This window comes from Neopelma chrysocephalum, unplaced genomic scaffold (genome assembly GCF_003984885.1).
Source record: "Neopelma chrysocephalum unplaced genomic scaffold, ASM398488v2 Primary Assembly neopelma1_25, whole genome shotgun sequence".
Classification (NCBI taxonomy): Eukaryota; Metazoa; Chordata; class Aves; order Passeriformes; family Pipridae; genus Neopelma; species Neopelma chrysocephalum.
Window position 1 is genome coordinate 12,602,774 of NW_020897694.1, and position 18,785 is coordinate 12,621,558.

An 18,785-nucleotide genomic window follows, 5' to 3' on the forward strand; every position below is an offset into this window, starting at 1 on the left:
AATATGCTGTGTTTGTAACTATCTTCAGGCAAAAAACTTGTTACATTCTACTTTTTATAACGGTTCCCGGGAGGAAACAGTTCTGATTGTTCTTTCCCACTAATACTGTGTTGCATTCATTTCTTATATGAATCCTGTTGTAGGTTGTTGTCTTTCCTACAGTGCCTGGAGATTAACTAATAAAAATACACACTATTTTAAAGTCCAGCCACTAAGCAATTTAGGTTGTGAAAGCTGTCTGTGTGAAGCAATTACTCATTTGGAAGCTTTTACTGTCCTAAGCACTCCATGAATTCAGAACTATTTAAATGTGCATTTACCATTACATTTCATTGGTATGGATGCTGATAAATAAGTACCATACTATTACAAATATGTCACTGAAGCATGAGAACATGTCAGTTCTTTCTGATAGACATACTTGTGCTCTGGCTGAAGTACGCAGGAGAATCCATACTCCTCTATGAGAGATACTAAAGCAAGTACATTTTTTTTAGTACAGTTTTTTTGCAACTATTTCTTTGGATCTAGTCCTAATACTTTCCTTACGATTATCAGATATCTACAGATGAAATCAATATTAAGAAACCCATATGTAGGTGTTAACTTGTGGGTGTCTACAGTGTCTAAACTGCTGTTGTGCTCAGAGCAGCTGAGCCTAAAGAACAATTTTGTTCACCAATCACAACCATATTTTTGTCTTTCAACTGAGAATAAGAAATGCAGAACAGCATTATAATAATTTTAAATATGTGATCAAAAACATTTACCTTCATATAAATGTAAACATAAGCATTTACGTGTATGTGTCTGCAAGGATGTTATCTTTATCTTCAAAGATCTGACTTGGTTCAGCTACCCACAGCAATAAAACTTTATTTGTGACATATAAGGTATGGTGACATTCCCTGTGAGCTGAGAGATGTGGCAAATAGTACACAGGAGAAACCTGCATGACTGCTGGAGATCAAGTAGGCTACCCTGAAGCAATTTAAATGGCAGTAGACAATTACATGTAGGTAGGTGAATTGATACCTAAAAATAGAAACCATGGTTAACAAACTCCAGATTTTCAAATAGATTTCTAAGCAAATATTTGGACACCTAAACAACTGCACATAATTTTCAAAAATGTAAAGCAGCAACACTTCTGCAGGTTTCAGTGCAAATAATCTTGTGTTTCCCTAGTCTAAATACCCACTACTTTACTTATTTCTTCTGGCAAGAAAAGTTCTCATTTATTCCATTGTCTTTCAATTGAAATAAATCTATAAGCTGATATTTCCATGCTGGTTGTGAAGTACACTTTCTCATTCCTCTATTGCTAATAAAATATGGCTGAAAGCATTCCAGAGTTGCTGGTAAAAAGATAGCAAATGCTGTTCTTAAGTAGCTGATAAAAGTTTCAGTCAGTGACTGGGACCACCTAGCTTTTCTTAAAATGCTCGATGCTATTCAGAACAAAAGTAATTTCCAAACCAGGTTTTAGAATTGTCATTTTAGAGTTTGACTGTGTTTCTATCTCAGCAAGGAATAGTTCATAAAATAAAAATAATTTTTTATGTCACAAAGGAGTCTAGTTCAGACAAAAAAGCTGAAAATCAAGAAATTGATTTAAAGCTCTGGTTGTGGCTCAGCCAGAACACTTCAGTCAGGAATCCCCTCCATTCTTCCGCCAAATTTCCAAGTCCATATTCACAAAGGCCTAAAACGATGCAGAGTAGCTCTGAAACAAGTGCTGAATATTCAGGATACTGTACAGCTAACTGAAACTTTTGAAATACTTATAACCAAAGATATTTAGTAGTCTTACTTCCATTCATGGTCTTCAGGGTCCTATTTTGTTAGATGACTTCAAATTAACCAATTTTTTTCAGCTTTGTCTTACTTGCCAACAGTTTATGGTAAAATTTCTATAGAGGAAAGTATAATGTAATTCTCTGAATTAGCTGAATTGCTTTTCATTGTGTATCCCATCAAAACTGTTGAAATTATTAAAATAATAATAATAATAATAATAATATATCACTGTTTAGAGAGGAAGATGAACATAGAAAAGAAAGCATTCAGTACTGAGCAATTTTATTTCCATAGTAAAAGTTCTGCCTGTGAAGATGTCATGGATTTCTATTCCCAAGTGTCCTACATTTCAGCTGATTCGGCACTGTGCGTAGATATAAAATTGGACCAAGCTCAGCCTCCTCTGAGCTGGAAATTTGTCTTTTCAGGATTTTGTCACTTGTACTAAGATGGAAAGAGATTCATGAACATTTGTGTATATATAACTATATCTATAATTGGCTAGCAAAATGCAGTAGAGGTTTCAAAGTAGGAAACTAGGAGAAATCACAACAGCTGGATCAAAAGCATTTATCTCAGTTCAGCCATTACAAACCTTTGATAACTACTCAGAAGATCCAATTTTAAATTCAGTTTGACAAGCCAACCTCAAAAGACCAGACTGCCTTTGATGTGAGGTGGTATGGCTTGTGAAAACAGTTGAATCGTGCGCTTGCTACATTTCTTAATGAGGTTTTGCTTTTCAAAATTCTTTCACTGTGGATACCAAAGACCCTATCCAGTCTTTTGCTTAGGCCCTTTTGTACCCTTTTCTGGCCTTTCAGTGTCTCTGAAAGAGCAGCAGAGAATTACTGTGCCATAAAAGATATCCGCTTGTAGAAGTGAGGGTACAGTAATATTTTTCATAAATGCTGGACTACTGTATTGCTGAATCAGTCCATACCTGACCTAGGAATCAGACTGTAGGAGAGAAAAGGTATCTATCCATGTTGCTTTGGTTAAGACAATGTAGTTCATTTGCAAAAGTTGAAAGTACAATAATTTTCTGAATGAAAAGTGTTAATGAAGTCTTATTTTAGTGTGTAAATTTGGAAGGGCATTTCATGTACTTGTAATGCAGTAGTGAAGTAAAAATATATAGAGTTGGACCAAAAAAAAAAAAAGGAATAAAATAAGTGCAATAAAATTAACTAGAGACATGTTGGATGGGGGTCCTGTGCAACCCGATCTAGCAGCTGGTATCTCTGCCCATGGCAGGGCAGTTGAAACTAAATGATCTTTGAGGTCCTTTGAACCCAAGCCATTCTATGATCTATGATATAAAATATTGAGAGAAAAACACTCTTTCCATGGATAATATTGTTATGACAAAGCTTGATTTCCTACACTAGAAATTGTTGTTTCCTAGTAGAAAGAACCTCTTCCAAGCAATTTTAATTGTAATTGGACTTATATGGGCTACATTATCTCTTCAAGACCATTGACAGAATGCAGATTCCACCAGTTAAAAAACATTCTTGACTTTATCAGGCTATAGGATAGGCAAGGCAAAACAGTCTTTGTAAATTAATCATTTACTACAGGATGTGCCTAAGGCCCTTTATTTGCTCTCTTGTTTATTAAAAAACAGACAGTGAATCTGTCAGTAAATAAGAATTTTTTATTGAATCCACAGAATTACTTTGTGCTAGACTGAGCTGTGTTTATGATATTAATTTTCTTTTTGAGTTTAATAATAGCCGATAGAGTCGTTGCATTTTGTTCTGTCTCAGTATTCATCTGTTGCATGATTTTGACTAAAATATTAAAAAAAATCTACTCCGTTTCATAGTTTCTACAGTTAAGGAAGAATAACTTCAATATTTGTTCAGTTTTCCCTATAGTGGGATGCAGAATAATTGCTTTTCTGAAAAAAGGGTTTAATCAAAAGCAGCAGTTAATAAACAGCATATTCATAGAATATCATCAGCATCAAAATGGTCATAAAAAAACCTGAAATAACTTCTCAGGATTTAAATTAAGTTATAAATTTATTTATAGGTCAAAGTACATCTACAGTAAAACATAGTAAGAACAGAGAAAAGATTTTAAAACTTTCAACAGAAAAATTCTAAGGCTGATAACTTGTGAGTTAGCCTTTGGAATATGTTTGTTATTCTTCCTATTGCAAAAGAGTTTTATAAAATTCATTAATAGTAGCTAATTACTTCCTAAGATAAATCTGAGATACTCTATAGTTAGGTACACAACGTAGGGGTCTGTTATGGAAGAAGACGTGACAGCATGAATATTCTGACAGGGAAAAGCACTGCTGTATTTTAGCATCAGGCAAAATATCCACGTCATTCATAAAATATTGACTTAAAACTATTTGCTTGTAGTCAGTGAGAATATTGTGGGCAGAAAGCTCAGTTTGAAACATACTTTTTTCTCCTTACATGACCGTAATTAAGTATGCCAGTTAAGGTATTTTTCTTAGTTCAAATGGATTAGTAAAAGAATAACTGAATCATCAATAAGGCACAAGAGCAAAGAAAACCTAAAACAACAAAAGCCATGAGAAAAAAACTGCACAGATGGGAAACATAATGGTTTCAGTCATACTTTCTTATCTTGGTAGTCTGGCAAGAAATTTTGAAGTGTTACTTCAGTTTTAAAAATCACAGTTATAGCATAATAATACCTCTTTTAATTAATAATATTGATCCAGTTCCCTAGTTGTTACTGAAGTATGAAAATTATCCATGCATTGCAATTATATGGATGACTCACAAAAAAGTCTTAGATCATTTAGTCTGTGACCTTCACAATGAACAAATCCTTCTCAGTTCAGCGAATTCCACCACTAACGTAAGATTCAGCTGAAGTTGGTCTACTGAGTCAAAAGGAATTTCATCTTACTCCAATATTAGTTGTTAAGAAGGTAATCAAGTTTCAAACTGAAAAAAAATAGAAAGTTAAGAGTGGAGATAGCATGGTATTCTGTTCTGCTGAGTACAGTAGATATTTGATAGCTGTAAGGTCTGCTGCCCATAAAGATATCTAGTTGAGTATTAAATTAGATATTTAGATTTCTTTAATTTCACTAAGATTTATATTTTTAAATATCCTTTCAGACTTAAACATATGTGGAAATAAGGGAGTATGTGCATACACATGAAAATATACATATGAATGCATATGTGTATATACTTTATCTCCCATTAAAAGATAATAATGAAAAGCCAGACTTTCAGAATAATTCAGAATATAGGATGCTAACACCTTTTGCAGTCTTGACCACAAGAGATAAAACAGTGATGGCTGAATGCTTTTTAAAAGTCTGTGCTTAATTTTGAAAGCTGGACAATTAAAAAATAGGCTCTGAATTTTTCTAGGTATTATTCACATTGCCTCCCGCTGTCTAGATTGATGTATACATTACATTTAAAAGCTTAAGTTCGATGGAGTGACCCTACTGCCTTTTCCTGCCAGGTATCAGGACTGAGGAAGTTAAGTCACTATGTTTGCTTAGTCTGAAGTAACCATATATGTCCAAATTAATGCATACATACTATATGATATGAATTATCTATGTAGAATTTGTTGTTCATCACAAAACTTACAGGAAAAAAAAAGAACTATGTAGTACAGACAAAATGTTTCTTGTTACAAAAACTGAATGACAGACCTTACAGCAAATGACAGTCATGCTAGCTGTGTAACAGTGAACAGTCAGCTAGTCCAAAAGTTTTGTTGTATGGGTAATGGATGAAGAGAAGTGCATACTGGGGGCATGCACACTAAAACATGTAGATGTGCAGTAAACATTTAAACCAGAAATCTGGTCTGAGCATCTGGGAGTTTGGACGAGGAAAAAAGGCTGATCAAATTCCCACTCTGCAGTTCAGCAAAGTCTTTAGCACCTGCCATGTCTCCTAACAATCACTTAGGTTCTAAAGAGCAATGCATCCTAGGTGAATATATGTCTGCCTTGGACTGTTGAAAGAATAGTGGGCTTACTGTAATGTGTCATGAGTTTTCATTGTCCTCTTGTAAGGGTCACATTACCACCTAAGGAGTCTTTCTGGAGTCTTTCTGCTGTGTCTTTTGCAACCGGACATGCCTTTCTTGTATTGGCCTTTTAGCCACCAACGCGCTTGCAAGAAACATGGGTAGAGCCCTTCCCAAATCTTCGTTCGCGAAGCCTAGCCATGATGTAAGGGTCACATGTACTTATCTAACTTGTATCTTTTTAGGGCTAGCCTAGCCACATAGAAAGAAGTAAACCTCTGTAGGTTACTTCCTATGTTACAGGGTGGATGTAAAATACCAAGTTAAATCTTGCCTGAAAAGGAGAGAATATGTTGCACTTTGAATTGAATTGTACATTCACTGAGCTGCATGGGACCCCCATGTAGGACATATGAATTTGTGTGCAAAAGCACAAAAGATCAGACCAGCACTTTGATTTAGTAATAAGCCTTAATGATTCTGCTAAGAGAAAATACCGCAGATAGTTTATTATATGATGCATGAAAGGCAAAGAAGCAGAACTCCTGGAGGAGGTTATAATCATCCACGCAATCAAGTTTTGTAAGTGGTTATATGAATGTAATACATTGCTAATTCTCTTGTGCCAAACACTGAATGCTATTAAGGACTTTGTGGAATTATTAACCTTTGCCTCTCCAAGATCAGTACACAGCAAATATATTTTTGGTGGGTGACTAACTACAAGACAATTTTGAGCACTTTTCCTATGCACACACTAATTTGGTTTGGATTTTGCCATTTCTCTTAAAAATGAAGGTTCAGCAACCTAAATTTTCTGATAGTCACTTCGTAAGAGTGCATAATAATCATAAGGGATATATTAAACTAAAGCAACTGCTATTTACCATAGGCACAATATTGATCTAAATAACCAAGTTTCATTCCAGCTTTTCTCATTAAATGACTTGAAAACAAAACATTCCACTTCACATAAGCCAACATCTCTATTGGCCGGCTTTCTGTTTCCAATTCAAAATGAAACAGAAAAATAGCTGGAAAAGCACTGCTGAAACAATAATCCAGTTAATGAAAATCCATTACTGAAGGAATCCAATTATTGCAAAACTGGTGGAAGTGAATGAATGTAACTGAATCTAAATAAACAAATATTAAAAAAATGCCCAAAGCTATATAGTTATTAAAGTCTCTCCACCTCACAAGTGAAGTTAAAAATGTAACAAATTAATTTGCATGGGTATGAAGGGAAAAATAGTAAATATGTATACACAGATGCATTTTTATAAAAAAATATCATTAGTATGTTCAATTTCTATGAATGTTTAAATAGAATTAATAGAATGTAGAAGCCATTCTGAATTCTATCTGCTGTAGTTAAGCAAGAGACAAAATTTGACACTACCAATTGATAATAAATAATTTCATAAAGGATGTAACCACAAAATAGTTTTTTTTTAATGCTGGACTTTCTTTCAACAAAAAATATGAAAAAAGAATATGAAAACATATCACTAAGGTAAACATGAAAAAGGATGGAAACATAATTGATGGGGAAACATGAGGCTTTCCAAACAACTCCAGTTTTAAAGATGTTGGATTGGACTAAGAAGACCTATGTTTAGGGTTTTGTTCCTATAAAAGAAAATATCTCTGGGTCAGTTTATGCATCCTGCCTATAGCATTTGCATTCAATTTCCCTGCTTAAAATAATCACCGGTCACAGGCAGCGCAGCCAGTGGAGGACATCACATTGGAGTAGCAGGTTATTTCCCAAAGAACTGCAGCCCATGGAGAGCCCATGATGGAGCAAGGGAAATGCATGAGGAAGAAGCAGTGGCAGATAGAAGCAGTTATGGGCTGACCACAACCCCCATTCCCCATCCCCCTGCACCAGTCAGGAGTGGGGCTATAGGAATATATAAGACATAAGTTGAGTCTGGGACAGTGATGAAGAAAAATGGTATTTTAAAATTTGTTTTTGCTCCTCACTAGCCAGAATCTATTTTTATTAGCAATAAATTGCATTAATTTTCATCACAAGTGTTTAGCCTGTGACAGTAACTGGTGAGTGATCTTGCTGTCTTTATTTTAACCCATGGGTTTTCTCAGTCTATTTTCTCCCCCTGTCTAAAAAAGGAGAGGAGTGGGAGGTGGGCAGGCATTTGACTGTTAGCCAAAGCTAACCCACCATAATAATTTAAAAGCAACTGCAAGTTCACAGCATCCCCTTTCTCCTTCTCTCATTGTACAGTGCCTAAATGCAGAAGGAGACTATAAAAATAACTGTAATAGAAATACTAATACTAATGATAATAATAAAATACATTGATTCCTCTTTCTTGAAAGAATCAGATATAAGTCAGATAGATATTGATGACGAATAATATTCTCTTGCAGCATTTCTCCTTGCTCTTTTACTGTTCTTCAGACACATTGAATACTTATAAAACTTTTCTTTTTCTCAAATAGGAGTAAAACAATATTTGAAAGAGTACTTAAAACAGTTCTATTTTTAAAAGTTAATATTAAACAACTCCTTGCTTTTTGTCATCTGTCATAGAACAATAGTGTGTGATATCTAATTAAAACAACAGCAGTAGGTGGAAATATCAAGTTTTCTATAGCACATCTTTGAGGATATGGCAATCAATAAAGGGCAGGACCCCCTTCTCCTGGATTCCACAAGATGTTACCATGAGATTGAACTGTTTGCCAGTGTGTGTCACAGTCATTATTTTTGACACTTAAGGTACTGCTGTGATGATCTACCATTTACAGTCAACCTGCAGATCAGATCAACAGCTGAGTATTTTGTCCTTCTTTTAACACAGATTTATTACTATTTGTTAAGGAGATCAAAGGTAAAGGGCCAGACTTTTTGCCATGAAAGCTAAAATTGCCTCAAAAGAATCTTGATAATTTAGAACACAGAAGTAGAAATTGAGGAATGTTTTTTGTAATGCAGTTTTTATGGCCATATAATGGGACAATCTAGAAAAATTTCAGTTATTGCAGTGTCACACAAATAGTTGTAATAACACAAATCTGTATGATACACAGCATGTCTTCGAAGTGTATATATTCCTGAGGAAAGTGTGCAAAATTAATTTCATTTTTATTTAGAGTTACATTATTAGCATAAAACATGTTCTGAAATTAAATTAAATTAGACTAGTGTAAAGGTTTAGCGTTCCTAGGGAATGTATATTTTGTGTATTAGAGAGTTTATAATAAATAATAATGGCCAGTCTTCGCGAACGAAGATTTGGGGAAAGGTCTTTTACCTTTCCAGCCTGCGCAAGGGATTTTTTAGGTGAGACACAGCCTGCGCTGAACTGAGCCCACCCTTTAATCCTAAGGTTCATCTGCCGGGGCCAAGCAAGCTTGGACAATGGCAGTGAGGTCCTCAGGACGTAGGTTTGTTTAGAGTGACCTTCTCATAGATGGATGGCCTCACATGGCTAACGGGCTCCATCTGCCCAGGGGACTGGCTAGATTCGAACCCGGGTTGCAGCAGTGAGAGTCCTGCATGCTAACCACTAGGCCACCAGGGGTCCCCTGGAGAGTTTATACAAGGCTAATAAATAGCCATGGTTGTCTTGGAGGCAACTCCATTTTAAGGATTAGTACTTATTGGATTGAAAGTGTGAAATAATCTAGTGAAACTAGATTGTGACATAATCTTGTGAAACTAGATTGTGACATAATCTTGAAATAGTACGTGACAATTTTTAAAAGTTTCTGGAAAAGATAGGATTTTTGCATACTTTTCATACTCATACTTGCTTCTAACTTACAGTGTAGAACAGTATTATTGCTTCAGTATTATCTGCTGAAAACTGTAGAATAGTAGTCTTACATAGTATGCATTGCATACTAGTTATACACCATTTATGTCAGCCCCAAAGAACAATTCAAATAAATCATCCCAACTTTTGACTTGTTATCTGCATATAAAAAGCAGCATCCTCACAGTTTTTTCAAAGTGTAAATCTCAATTTCGCATTTCTTTTTTTAACTTATTGCATATTTATATAATTATATTATATATAATATATATAATAATATTTCATATTTATTGCTGATCTGAGAAAGTTCATGCACTCTTTCTCTTCCAGTCTGTGCAACAGGTTGTTAACAGTAACGAGGTGGAAAGGATGGTGCTGTTTCCAGATTAGGACCAAGTTTCATCCCACAATATTCTATGGTGGCAACTCCTACAACACCTACCACGGTATGTTAAAATTTGATAAAGACATCAAATTAACAATAAATAATTATATTTATATATGTACTGTTTGATTATAAGAAACACATGAGGATGAAGGTGATTTTGGAATCTCCAAAGCCTCAGTACATACACATTGTTAGTGGTACACAGAACCAATTGCTGATTTGGGAAAACAAAAATGTTACTGAAAAGGAAAATTCTCCTTGGTGTTGCATGAAAATACGTAAGCCTTTCTGTTAACCAATAAACACGCATTTAGAACCTGAAGAGAGTTTTCTGTACATGCTCTTGTTCTCTCTGTATTATTTTCATTCCATCTCTACTTTCCCAGCTGAATTTTAGCTATTTTTATGCATCTATTCCTTTGCCAACTGTAATAGTTTTGTTGCTTTTCTTTGGTATTCTTGATAGTCATGGTACACCCTATATAACACTTGCACTTTCAGTTAAACTTCCTTCAATATGCATGACCAGATTTCCACACATTAATCCAAATAACATAAGTATTTCCATTATTAGCAACAGTTTATGTATTCTTCAGTAGCATTTCCTTTTCTTTTTCCACAGATTTCTTCTACTGTTCTTTTTCTGTGCTCACAAGGTACAGAGCTTCTTTCACTTTCTACCATTAAATTTCTTCAAACGCAAGACTCGCCAATTCACATATATACTATTAAACATCCTATTTGTGTTGCTTCTTAGGGCTATCCAAATACTTCTGTAGAATAGTCCAACGTGGCCCATATGATATTGTTCCCTTTGGTGACACTTTGAATGGTCTGATAATTCAACTTACGTGCTCTTGCTGTTACACTCTTTTATCCCAAGGCAAATCTTTAAAGAATTCCAGGGTAACTGTGTTGCATACAACAATTAGAAGTTCTTTTCTTCTTCAAATCCCTGTAACTACTTATTTCCTAGGTAACACCAGATAAACTGCTTTGTTGAAATTTTGGTAAAATAAATCTGTCATGTGTCTTTCTTTTATCTAGAAAACCACATATCCCTTTTATTAGTTGTTCTAGCAGCTCCCTACATATAGGAACACATTTAAGAAAATGAATATTGCCTGTATTCCTTACTGAAGGATAGTGACTACTGGATCCTATTCCTCTGGGAAATTTGAAGTTAACAAACCAGGTGACCTTTGTGCTTGGACAGGAAGATATTCCATTAAGGCCTTATGGGTGAAACAGTACTGCAACTTAAAAATGTAATAATGCAACACGATTATACAAAAGAACCTTGTGAAATGGACTAAGTTTAGAAAAAAGTACTTCAGATACTTATTTTTCTGAATTTCTGAGAAATTCAGTAGGATTTTATGGCTTCAATAATTAAATATTTTTCAGATTGGATTATGATGCACATGTTGACACAAATCTTTTCAATTTTTAGGAACGATTTTGATATAAAATTTTCAGTTTAAATTTAAAAATGTCAAATGCATTTCATAATTATTTAATTCAGTGCAGAAGAAAGGAAACATAGGGAACAACCAGGAAAAAAACTCCTCAGAACTTCTATGCCAAAATAGTTTCTCCTTTGCTGAATGATAAATCCAACATCTTGTTGCTCATTGAGATATCCCTTTGCAATATTCTGAGGAATGCAGCATATGTCAGTTGTGTGGAACAGCAGTGTAGTAAGAATAGCACCAAGGAGTTGAAAGATTTCGTTCTTACATATGTTTTCAAGTATCAGTTCTTGAAAAATGGAATATTTTTTGATGATGGTTATTCAGATAAAAAAAATCAATAATATATTTCCATTTGTTTCAGTGACACCACTGCTATTCAGTTTTCAGTGATGTCCATTCTACTTTTCTGGGACACAGATAACATTTCTTTTCATTTTAAATGTGATATAAGTCACGCAAAATTCAATTGAGCATCTTATAACTGAGAAGCATTAGATATATGTTCAGTTGTGCAAAAGAAACATACCTGGAATATATATACATAATTATATGCAGATCTTCATGATTTTAGATCAATATTTGAAGGGTTATTCATTTAGATCTTGTTTCTGCTAGTTTGCTTCATGGTTCATGCACTACTGAAACCAGATTCTTTTAGAATAACAGGGTTATTAAAGCAGCTTTGTCCATGTGATCTACTCTGGAACATTTCAATGCCAGTTTGACTTAATAAGACAAAGCAATGACAATTAAGCTTCATTGGTTCACAAATGATTTCACAACACAAAACTAACTCCTAGTGTCATGGATGAGAAGTGGATCATCTGAGAGATTATCATTAATTCATACCATGAATTAAATAATAAAATATTAATAATGAATGCATCCAATAAAGCCTATTTAATTGGAGTTGTTATGCTAATAGAACATAACAGAAATATGACAAACTCACCAAATGAACTAAGACTTTTAAAGCCAGTAGTTTTAATTAATTTGAGATAAATTTAAAAAAAGCAATCTGTATATTGTTATAATGATGGAATTGTGGGTACTCTGTCAGGTCTCCTGATGCTGCTACAGGAAGGTACACAATTTCCTAATGTAAGATAGTTGTTTGAGGGCTAAATTAAGCTTCTTGTTTGGTTTTTATTATATTCAGTGACTTACAGTCAGTGGGAAGAGTCTGACAATCCCAGAAATCAATTCAGCCCATTTATCTCAGGCCTGTATCTTAGGTTTAATAAGCAAAATCTAATAAAAAGGATTTTTGAGAGATTTTTACAACTGTATAATCAAAACTGAGTGATTTTCAGATGGAAGAAATGGGGTGGGCAAAATTCTGTGGGTTCTTGAATTATACAATAACACAGTCTATCATGAAACACCGTAGCCATAATAAGTCCTTTTTTATCCCCATATACTTTTTATCCAAACTTTTATTAATTTTTTTTAATGTCCTCAGCATTTACTATTCCACAACTGCAGCTGTTTCACATCCTCTCTTCCTTCTGTTCAGTAGCAATAAAGTGTGAGGAAAACAATATTCCAAAAATTTTATGCCGCTGCTCCCACTATTTTCAAGGGATTCTTTACTGACTGCCCCCTATTATGTTCAGTTTTCTATAGTGGGATGCACCTTCCCTGCTTAAATATCAAAACCTTGGAAGTCAGAATCTGAGACAGAGTCCTTAGGCTTCCTGTATAGTACTTGAGAAAAATGGGCACTTACAGAGCCCAATTCATGCTGTCTGAACATAGATGTTTAAAATAGGTAAGACAAACAATATCCTAAAAGTTCCTGTTTCTTTCATTGACCATAAATGAACCTTAGGATGATTGGAACAGTAGTAGATGTCTAAAGAAAAATATCTGAAGTTAGGTGTGATGAATTCTTCCCCACCTCTAAATTATTTCAGTTCACAACACAATTTTTTAGCTAAAAGCAAGTACTATAAAAGTAGTAAGTAACAAGGAATTCATAGTATCATGTTACTATAAAATGAGCTTTAATAAGTGCCACATTAAAACCTAAAAAGTGAAAGTTATAAAAGAGAAACTTGGAATATGAACACTATTAGAATTATAGGTTTGAGGTAGTCTGTTTTGACAAGAACAAAATTTCTGTTTACTTGTCTTAGTTTTGATTTGGCTCCTCGCTAAGTCCCCAAGACCCAGCGAAAGCCTCCTTTCCGGCCCCTCCCCTTCTCCGGCAAAACCGGGGAAATTATATCAAAATTCATTGCTAACAGAATAAAAACTATAAAGTGATATATACAACAATCCTAACTAATTCTCCTATGATAATAAAATCATGTATTTACAAAAATCACCCCTCCTCCCCCATAAAGTCCAGGAGGAAAAGAAGAAGTCTCTCCTTTACTCTCAGGATTACAGCTCCGATTCGCCATATCTGGAAAATCTTCTCTCTCTCTCATCTATAGGGTTCAGGATCTTAGTACCCCGCATCTAGCCATCCTCCAGCTCCACGGGGGGGGGAGCTGGTCAAACCACGACACTACTTGTGGGTAAGTGTAGTCGCCTTCAGACAAATAAGGTTTCATGGGTCAATGTCTGGCTGAAGCAAGGTACAAAATGCATTTACAACAAATCTTATCACTGTGTACATGACTGCATTAGTATCATGGCTTAGGAATGGTATCCCCCAATTAAGTGTCCCCACTGAAACTCCAAACCATGCTGCTGCTCACTTGCTTCCCTCACTCCCCTACGTCTCCCCCCTGCGAGTGGCTGGAGAGGAGAATTGGAGGCACAAATGGTGAAGATCACAGCTTGATATAAGAACAATTTTCGGAAAGACCAATGAAATAAGACAAGGAACAGCGACAACTGCAATACCAATGGCAGAATGTACAAGAAAAGAAATGTTACTGCTCACCGTGGAAACCTCCAACAATAGACAATACCCAACCGCAGCCACTCCACCTGCAACCACTCCCTCCGGCTCAGGACCAGTGCTATGCTACCACTACTGGAAAGAACCCCTTCTCACCAGAAATGAGTCCCTCTTCCCCGCTCCTGGCAATGAGTGAGGTGGTATAGAATAACTTCTGGGTCCTGGCCATGATATCTCCTGGCTACTGCAAAAATTAACCCTTTTGTGGTTGGAATCAGGACAATTAGATAAACTCAATTAACTGAAATTGGCATATAAACACATAAAAGCCAGATGAGTCATCTATAATTTGTTCTGAATTGTTTTATACCATACACACTGAAATTTCTATATTCGAAAGCGTTGATAAGAATATTACACAAAAATAATATAGAACATACATAAAATAATACTTATTTCAAATCAACGTACGAGCCATGAGATATAGCAGGGTGTGTCCAAATGTGACCACATTTATTTCAAAAGACACCCTGAATTTCAGTATGCTAAAAGTTAGTTACTACTGTGTATCAGAGTTATTCATCCCTCTATGAAAAGTGTTTCAATTGTGTAAGCATACCCTACTCACTTGCCATTTAATGCAGCTACTCCAACAGTGCTTCTGGCAATTGACATACTTGCCACAAATGTCCACTGCTGACTTTGAGGATCCCACCTCTCAACTGTGTTCAAATAACTCCAACCATCATGTCCTCCCACTGCATAAATAGGCCCTTCAAGCACTGTAACTCCTAAAAATGGAAGAGAGTGAAAGAACATAAAAGTATGCTTTCTGTATCAGTAGTAAAAATTAAAAAAGTTTTCCAAAACACAACCAACAAATGAACTTGTATATTCAAAGTAAAAATGGAAGCACCTATTTGAGATTTGATTAATTAACAAACAAGAATAAAATAATACCACTCCACACATTTCTATGAAAAACAGGTCTTGTCACACAAACTTAATTTCATTCCTTGAGAAGAGTGTTTGCTTCTTAGATTTCTGCAAACTGTTTGACTTAGTATCTCATAAAATTCTGATTATGAATTAGCTCTTTAAAATAGCAGTAAAGCACAAAAAGTATGGACTGGATAGCTGATGGATCTCAAATTATTGTCAACCTAAGGGTATTGGTAGGTTCCACAGGAAAGGGAAAGAAGTCTGATTTTTTTTTTAGCATTTCTGTCAATTATGTAAAAGAAAATACACAACTTTTCACTAGCAAGAAGTTTGATGGATCCATACAGAATCAAAAAAACACATTTAAAGGCTTGAGCAAGTAACTTAGAGTGAGAAATTTAGCTGCTTCATCAGTTTTACCCTGTTAAAAGAAGAAATAGCCAGATACCTTCACAGGAAAACAATGTTGTATATATAAGGATTCTTTTATTTATTGAAGAAAAGTAAAACAAAATGTAAAGCATGAAAGTTTAAAAAGGAAATATTTAAATAAGAAACAAATTTTTAACTATGAGGGATTTTAATAACCCAGTTAAAGGAATTGATCAATTCTCTCACTGTATCTTCAGTCAAGCTTAGAAGTTTCTGGAAGATAAGTTATAGCTAAGTACCATTTGTTACAAGAAAGTGAGCTCAGTAATTCCATTCTATGAATCCAACATCCCAAATGAGCATCATTCTGAAAAATCTCAGTCTAAGTACAATTCTATTCCTAAGTCAATGTCTTTTTTTTTCCCCCACTCCATTTCACATGATTTGAACTCATCAGAAAGTCAGAAAACAGTAGATCATTAAAGTTTCAGAGAACTGGTTTATTTTTTTTTTGCAGAAGAGTCCATTTTTAGTTTAAAATGATGGAAAGTTTCCACTTTCTGTGTAGAAACGTTCTATTTTAGAAAAGTCACTTGTTAAAAGATTATTTGACTTTAAAATTATATTTATCAATGAGTTTGAATATGTTTCCTCTCAGTGTTCACAGAAAGTGTTCCTGCACTTTGGGTGTTGGTTTTGGTTTGTTGGTATTTTTTAACTTAAAAAGAAAATAATTAGAAAGCCCTACTAACCCTTACGAAACTTATTCTGCTTATGAAGTCTGAGCCTTATCTTTTTCTGTAGAATGTTCTGCCAACTCATTCTCCAATGTTTTTCATTGTCTTGCTTATAAATGCTTTCTATTCAATTAGATCTTCCAGTTATAGTTTTTCCAGAATATTAAAGGGGATATTAAATTGAAGTCATGATGTATAGATCTCAATGACTTACCTCAGAATGCAACAAGTAACAACATGTAGGAAGATGTGTCAGTGTTCACACAAAAATTAGAGGATAGTAGGCTGTACAATACATGTAGTTTGGGAGTGGAGCTTTTTGCTTATTCTAATATCTAATATTTTTAAATACTCTTAAATCCCAAACAAAGAGGTTTACATTGTCAAAAAAGTATTTCCTATGGTTTATTATAACAACACTGTACTATTTAGCTTTTCATCTATATGCTCTTAATTTAATGAAAAGTTAAATAGAAAATCAAATTCTTATTGGGATAAAAATGAGTCATTCAAACAAAGTTTAGGTGCGCGAATGTTTCTATACACGTACTCACATACATAATTGGTGTCTAGATAAATGCACAAACCCTCTCTCACCTAAACAAATAAGCGGAGTTGTATTATTATGCAGTGATTTTCACAAGGAAACTATGATGCATGTCAAAACACATCTCGACATTTTGAAATTTCCAGCTTTCACTTCCTCAAATAGCCTATTTGTACTTCCATTATGATATAAAGAGTTGTTTTCAACTTATTCTTTTTATCTCATTCACTATTTCATACTTTTTGTCAAGTACCTCATACTTGAGTTTAATTCTCATCTTTTTCTTGCTGTAAATTAAGGCATCACAATTATTTCAGTCACTGTTTGGAAGGAAATTTGCTTTCCCCATAATCAAAATACCATTCTTCCTGCATTTTCATGGATTTTTATCACTACTTTTTTTTTTTTTTTAAATGACATTGAAAACTGATAAGCTCATGGCATTAATATAATGTTATTTTCTCTCTGCATTTCTTGTTATACTCTTTAACTGGGCTTTATACAGAAAATAGTCTACACTGGCTTCTCTGATCTTCTAATGAGAACTTCTCTGAGTTTATATAATGCATGTAGAACTCTGTGAGATGCACATTTCCTTCTGATTTTTTCCCCAATGATTTTGCATTTAGCAAATGGTGCTATGTTGTGAATTCAATTGGCTTTTTAAGTTTACCAGCGATCTCTGAATTTGTCTGATCTTACTGAATAACCTCTACATACTTTGTTATCATAATGTTCAATTCCATTTCCACACAAATTAGTCTTACATTGACACAAAGAAATGCTGCAGTTAAAAAAATGTCGAAAAGCTGGGAATATAGTCACAGATACACCAATAAGGAAACCTAGAAGCTTATTTTGCTTGGAGAATTTTAAGGTATTCAAGACAACAATGCCTGTTTGAGCTTGCCTGTTTGCATTTCTTCTATAACAGGAAAACTTACTGGCAAAGGTATAGGAAAATAATTCTTTCCATACATGAAAAAGACAGAAAGCCTTCTGTACAAAGCTAATCTTCCATGCTGCTGACTATAGCATATATTAATGCTATATCTTTACAGAATACCAAATGCGCTGACATCCTTACACTTGCTCCTTAAGAGCTGGACCACTTCTGGCCCACTAAAATACTGGACGAATGCATTCTGCAATATTGAATTAATTTTGTTTTGGTATAGTTATGCCTGCATATGTAAGGGAAAATCATAATTTCAGACGATGTAAATTCAATAGTGCAAGTCCAGTTCTCTCACAAGTAAATAAAAGAAACACACAATGCTGCATTCCATGAAAGTAGTATTGCACCTATTTTAAGTGCTTTCTCTCTCTTTTTTTTTATTTTAATTTTTATATTTGTAGATATCTGAAAAGCATAAATACAAAATGGAACAGATTGAAAGACAGGTAGATACAGCTGGTAGGGAGTTCTTCTAATGGTACATCCATGAGAACTAGTGGGTGTGGATGTAGTATGTGTAAAGAAGGTAAATAGTACGAAACAACTTCAGAGGGAATTGAAAAAGTACCATTAAAAATAAGGAAAATCTGCCAGAAATTCTGTAAGAAATGTAGGGTATACCAAGATAATTTTTTCCAAGTGGTAATCTAATCATGATGTATAAGTACCCGCATAAAGAACAGATTGTATGATTAAGAGTCTAACTGTAAGAGGAATAACAAAAGCTAGTGACTGGAGTCAGTAACCTGTTAAATTAAGCATGGGAATTTTGTAGTTTAACAATGAGGGCAAGGATTTTTTTAAATTACGAATTTAGGAATATACCAGTTTCTGTGATGCTTGACAATTTCTATCAGTTCATTTTCCAGCCTGTTGTGTTCTATCTGATGGCAGCAGAACCATCACCCACTCCTCACTGGTTTTGCCATCA

General features: G+C 34.5%; 1 protein-coding gene across 3 annotated transcripts in view; it reads right to left on the reverse strand.

Annotated features, from left to right (window-relative positions):
• KLHL1 (kelch like family member 1) overlaps nt 1–18,785 on the reverse strand; it is a 207,031-nt gene that overhangs the window by 9,525 nt on the left and 178,721 nt on the right. For all 3 annotated transcript variants that reach the window (XM_027674508.1, XM_027674507.1, XM_027674509.1), the window contains one exon: nt 14,927–15,089. In XM_027674508.1, the coding sequence (XP_027530309.1) occupies nt 14,927–15,089 (163 nt within the window). The remainder of the gene's footprint in view (nt 1–14,926; nt 15,090–18,785) is intronic.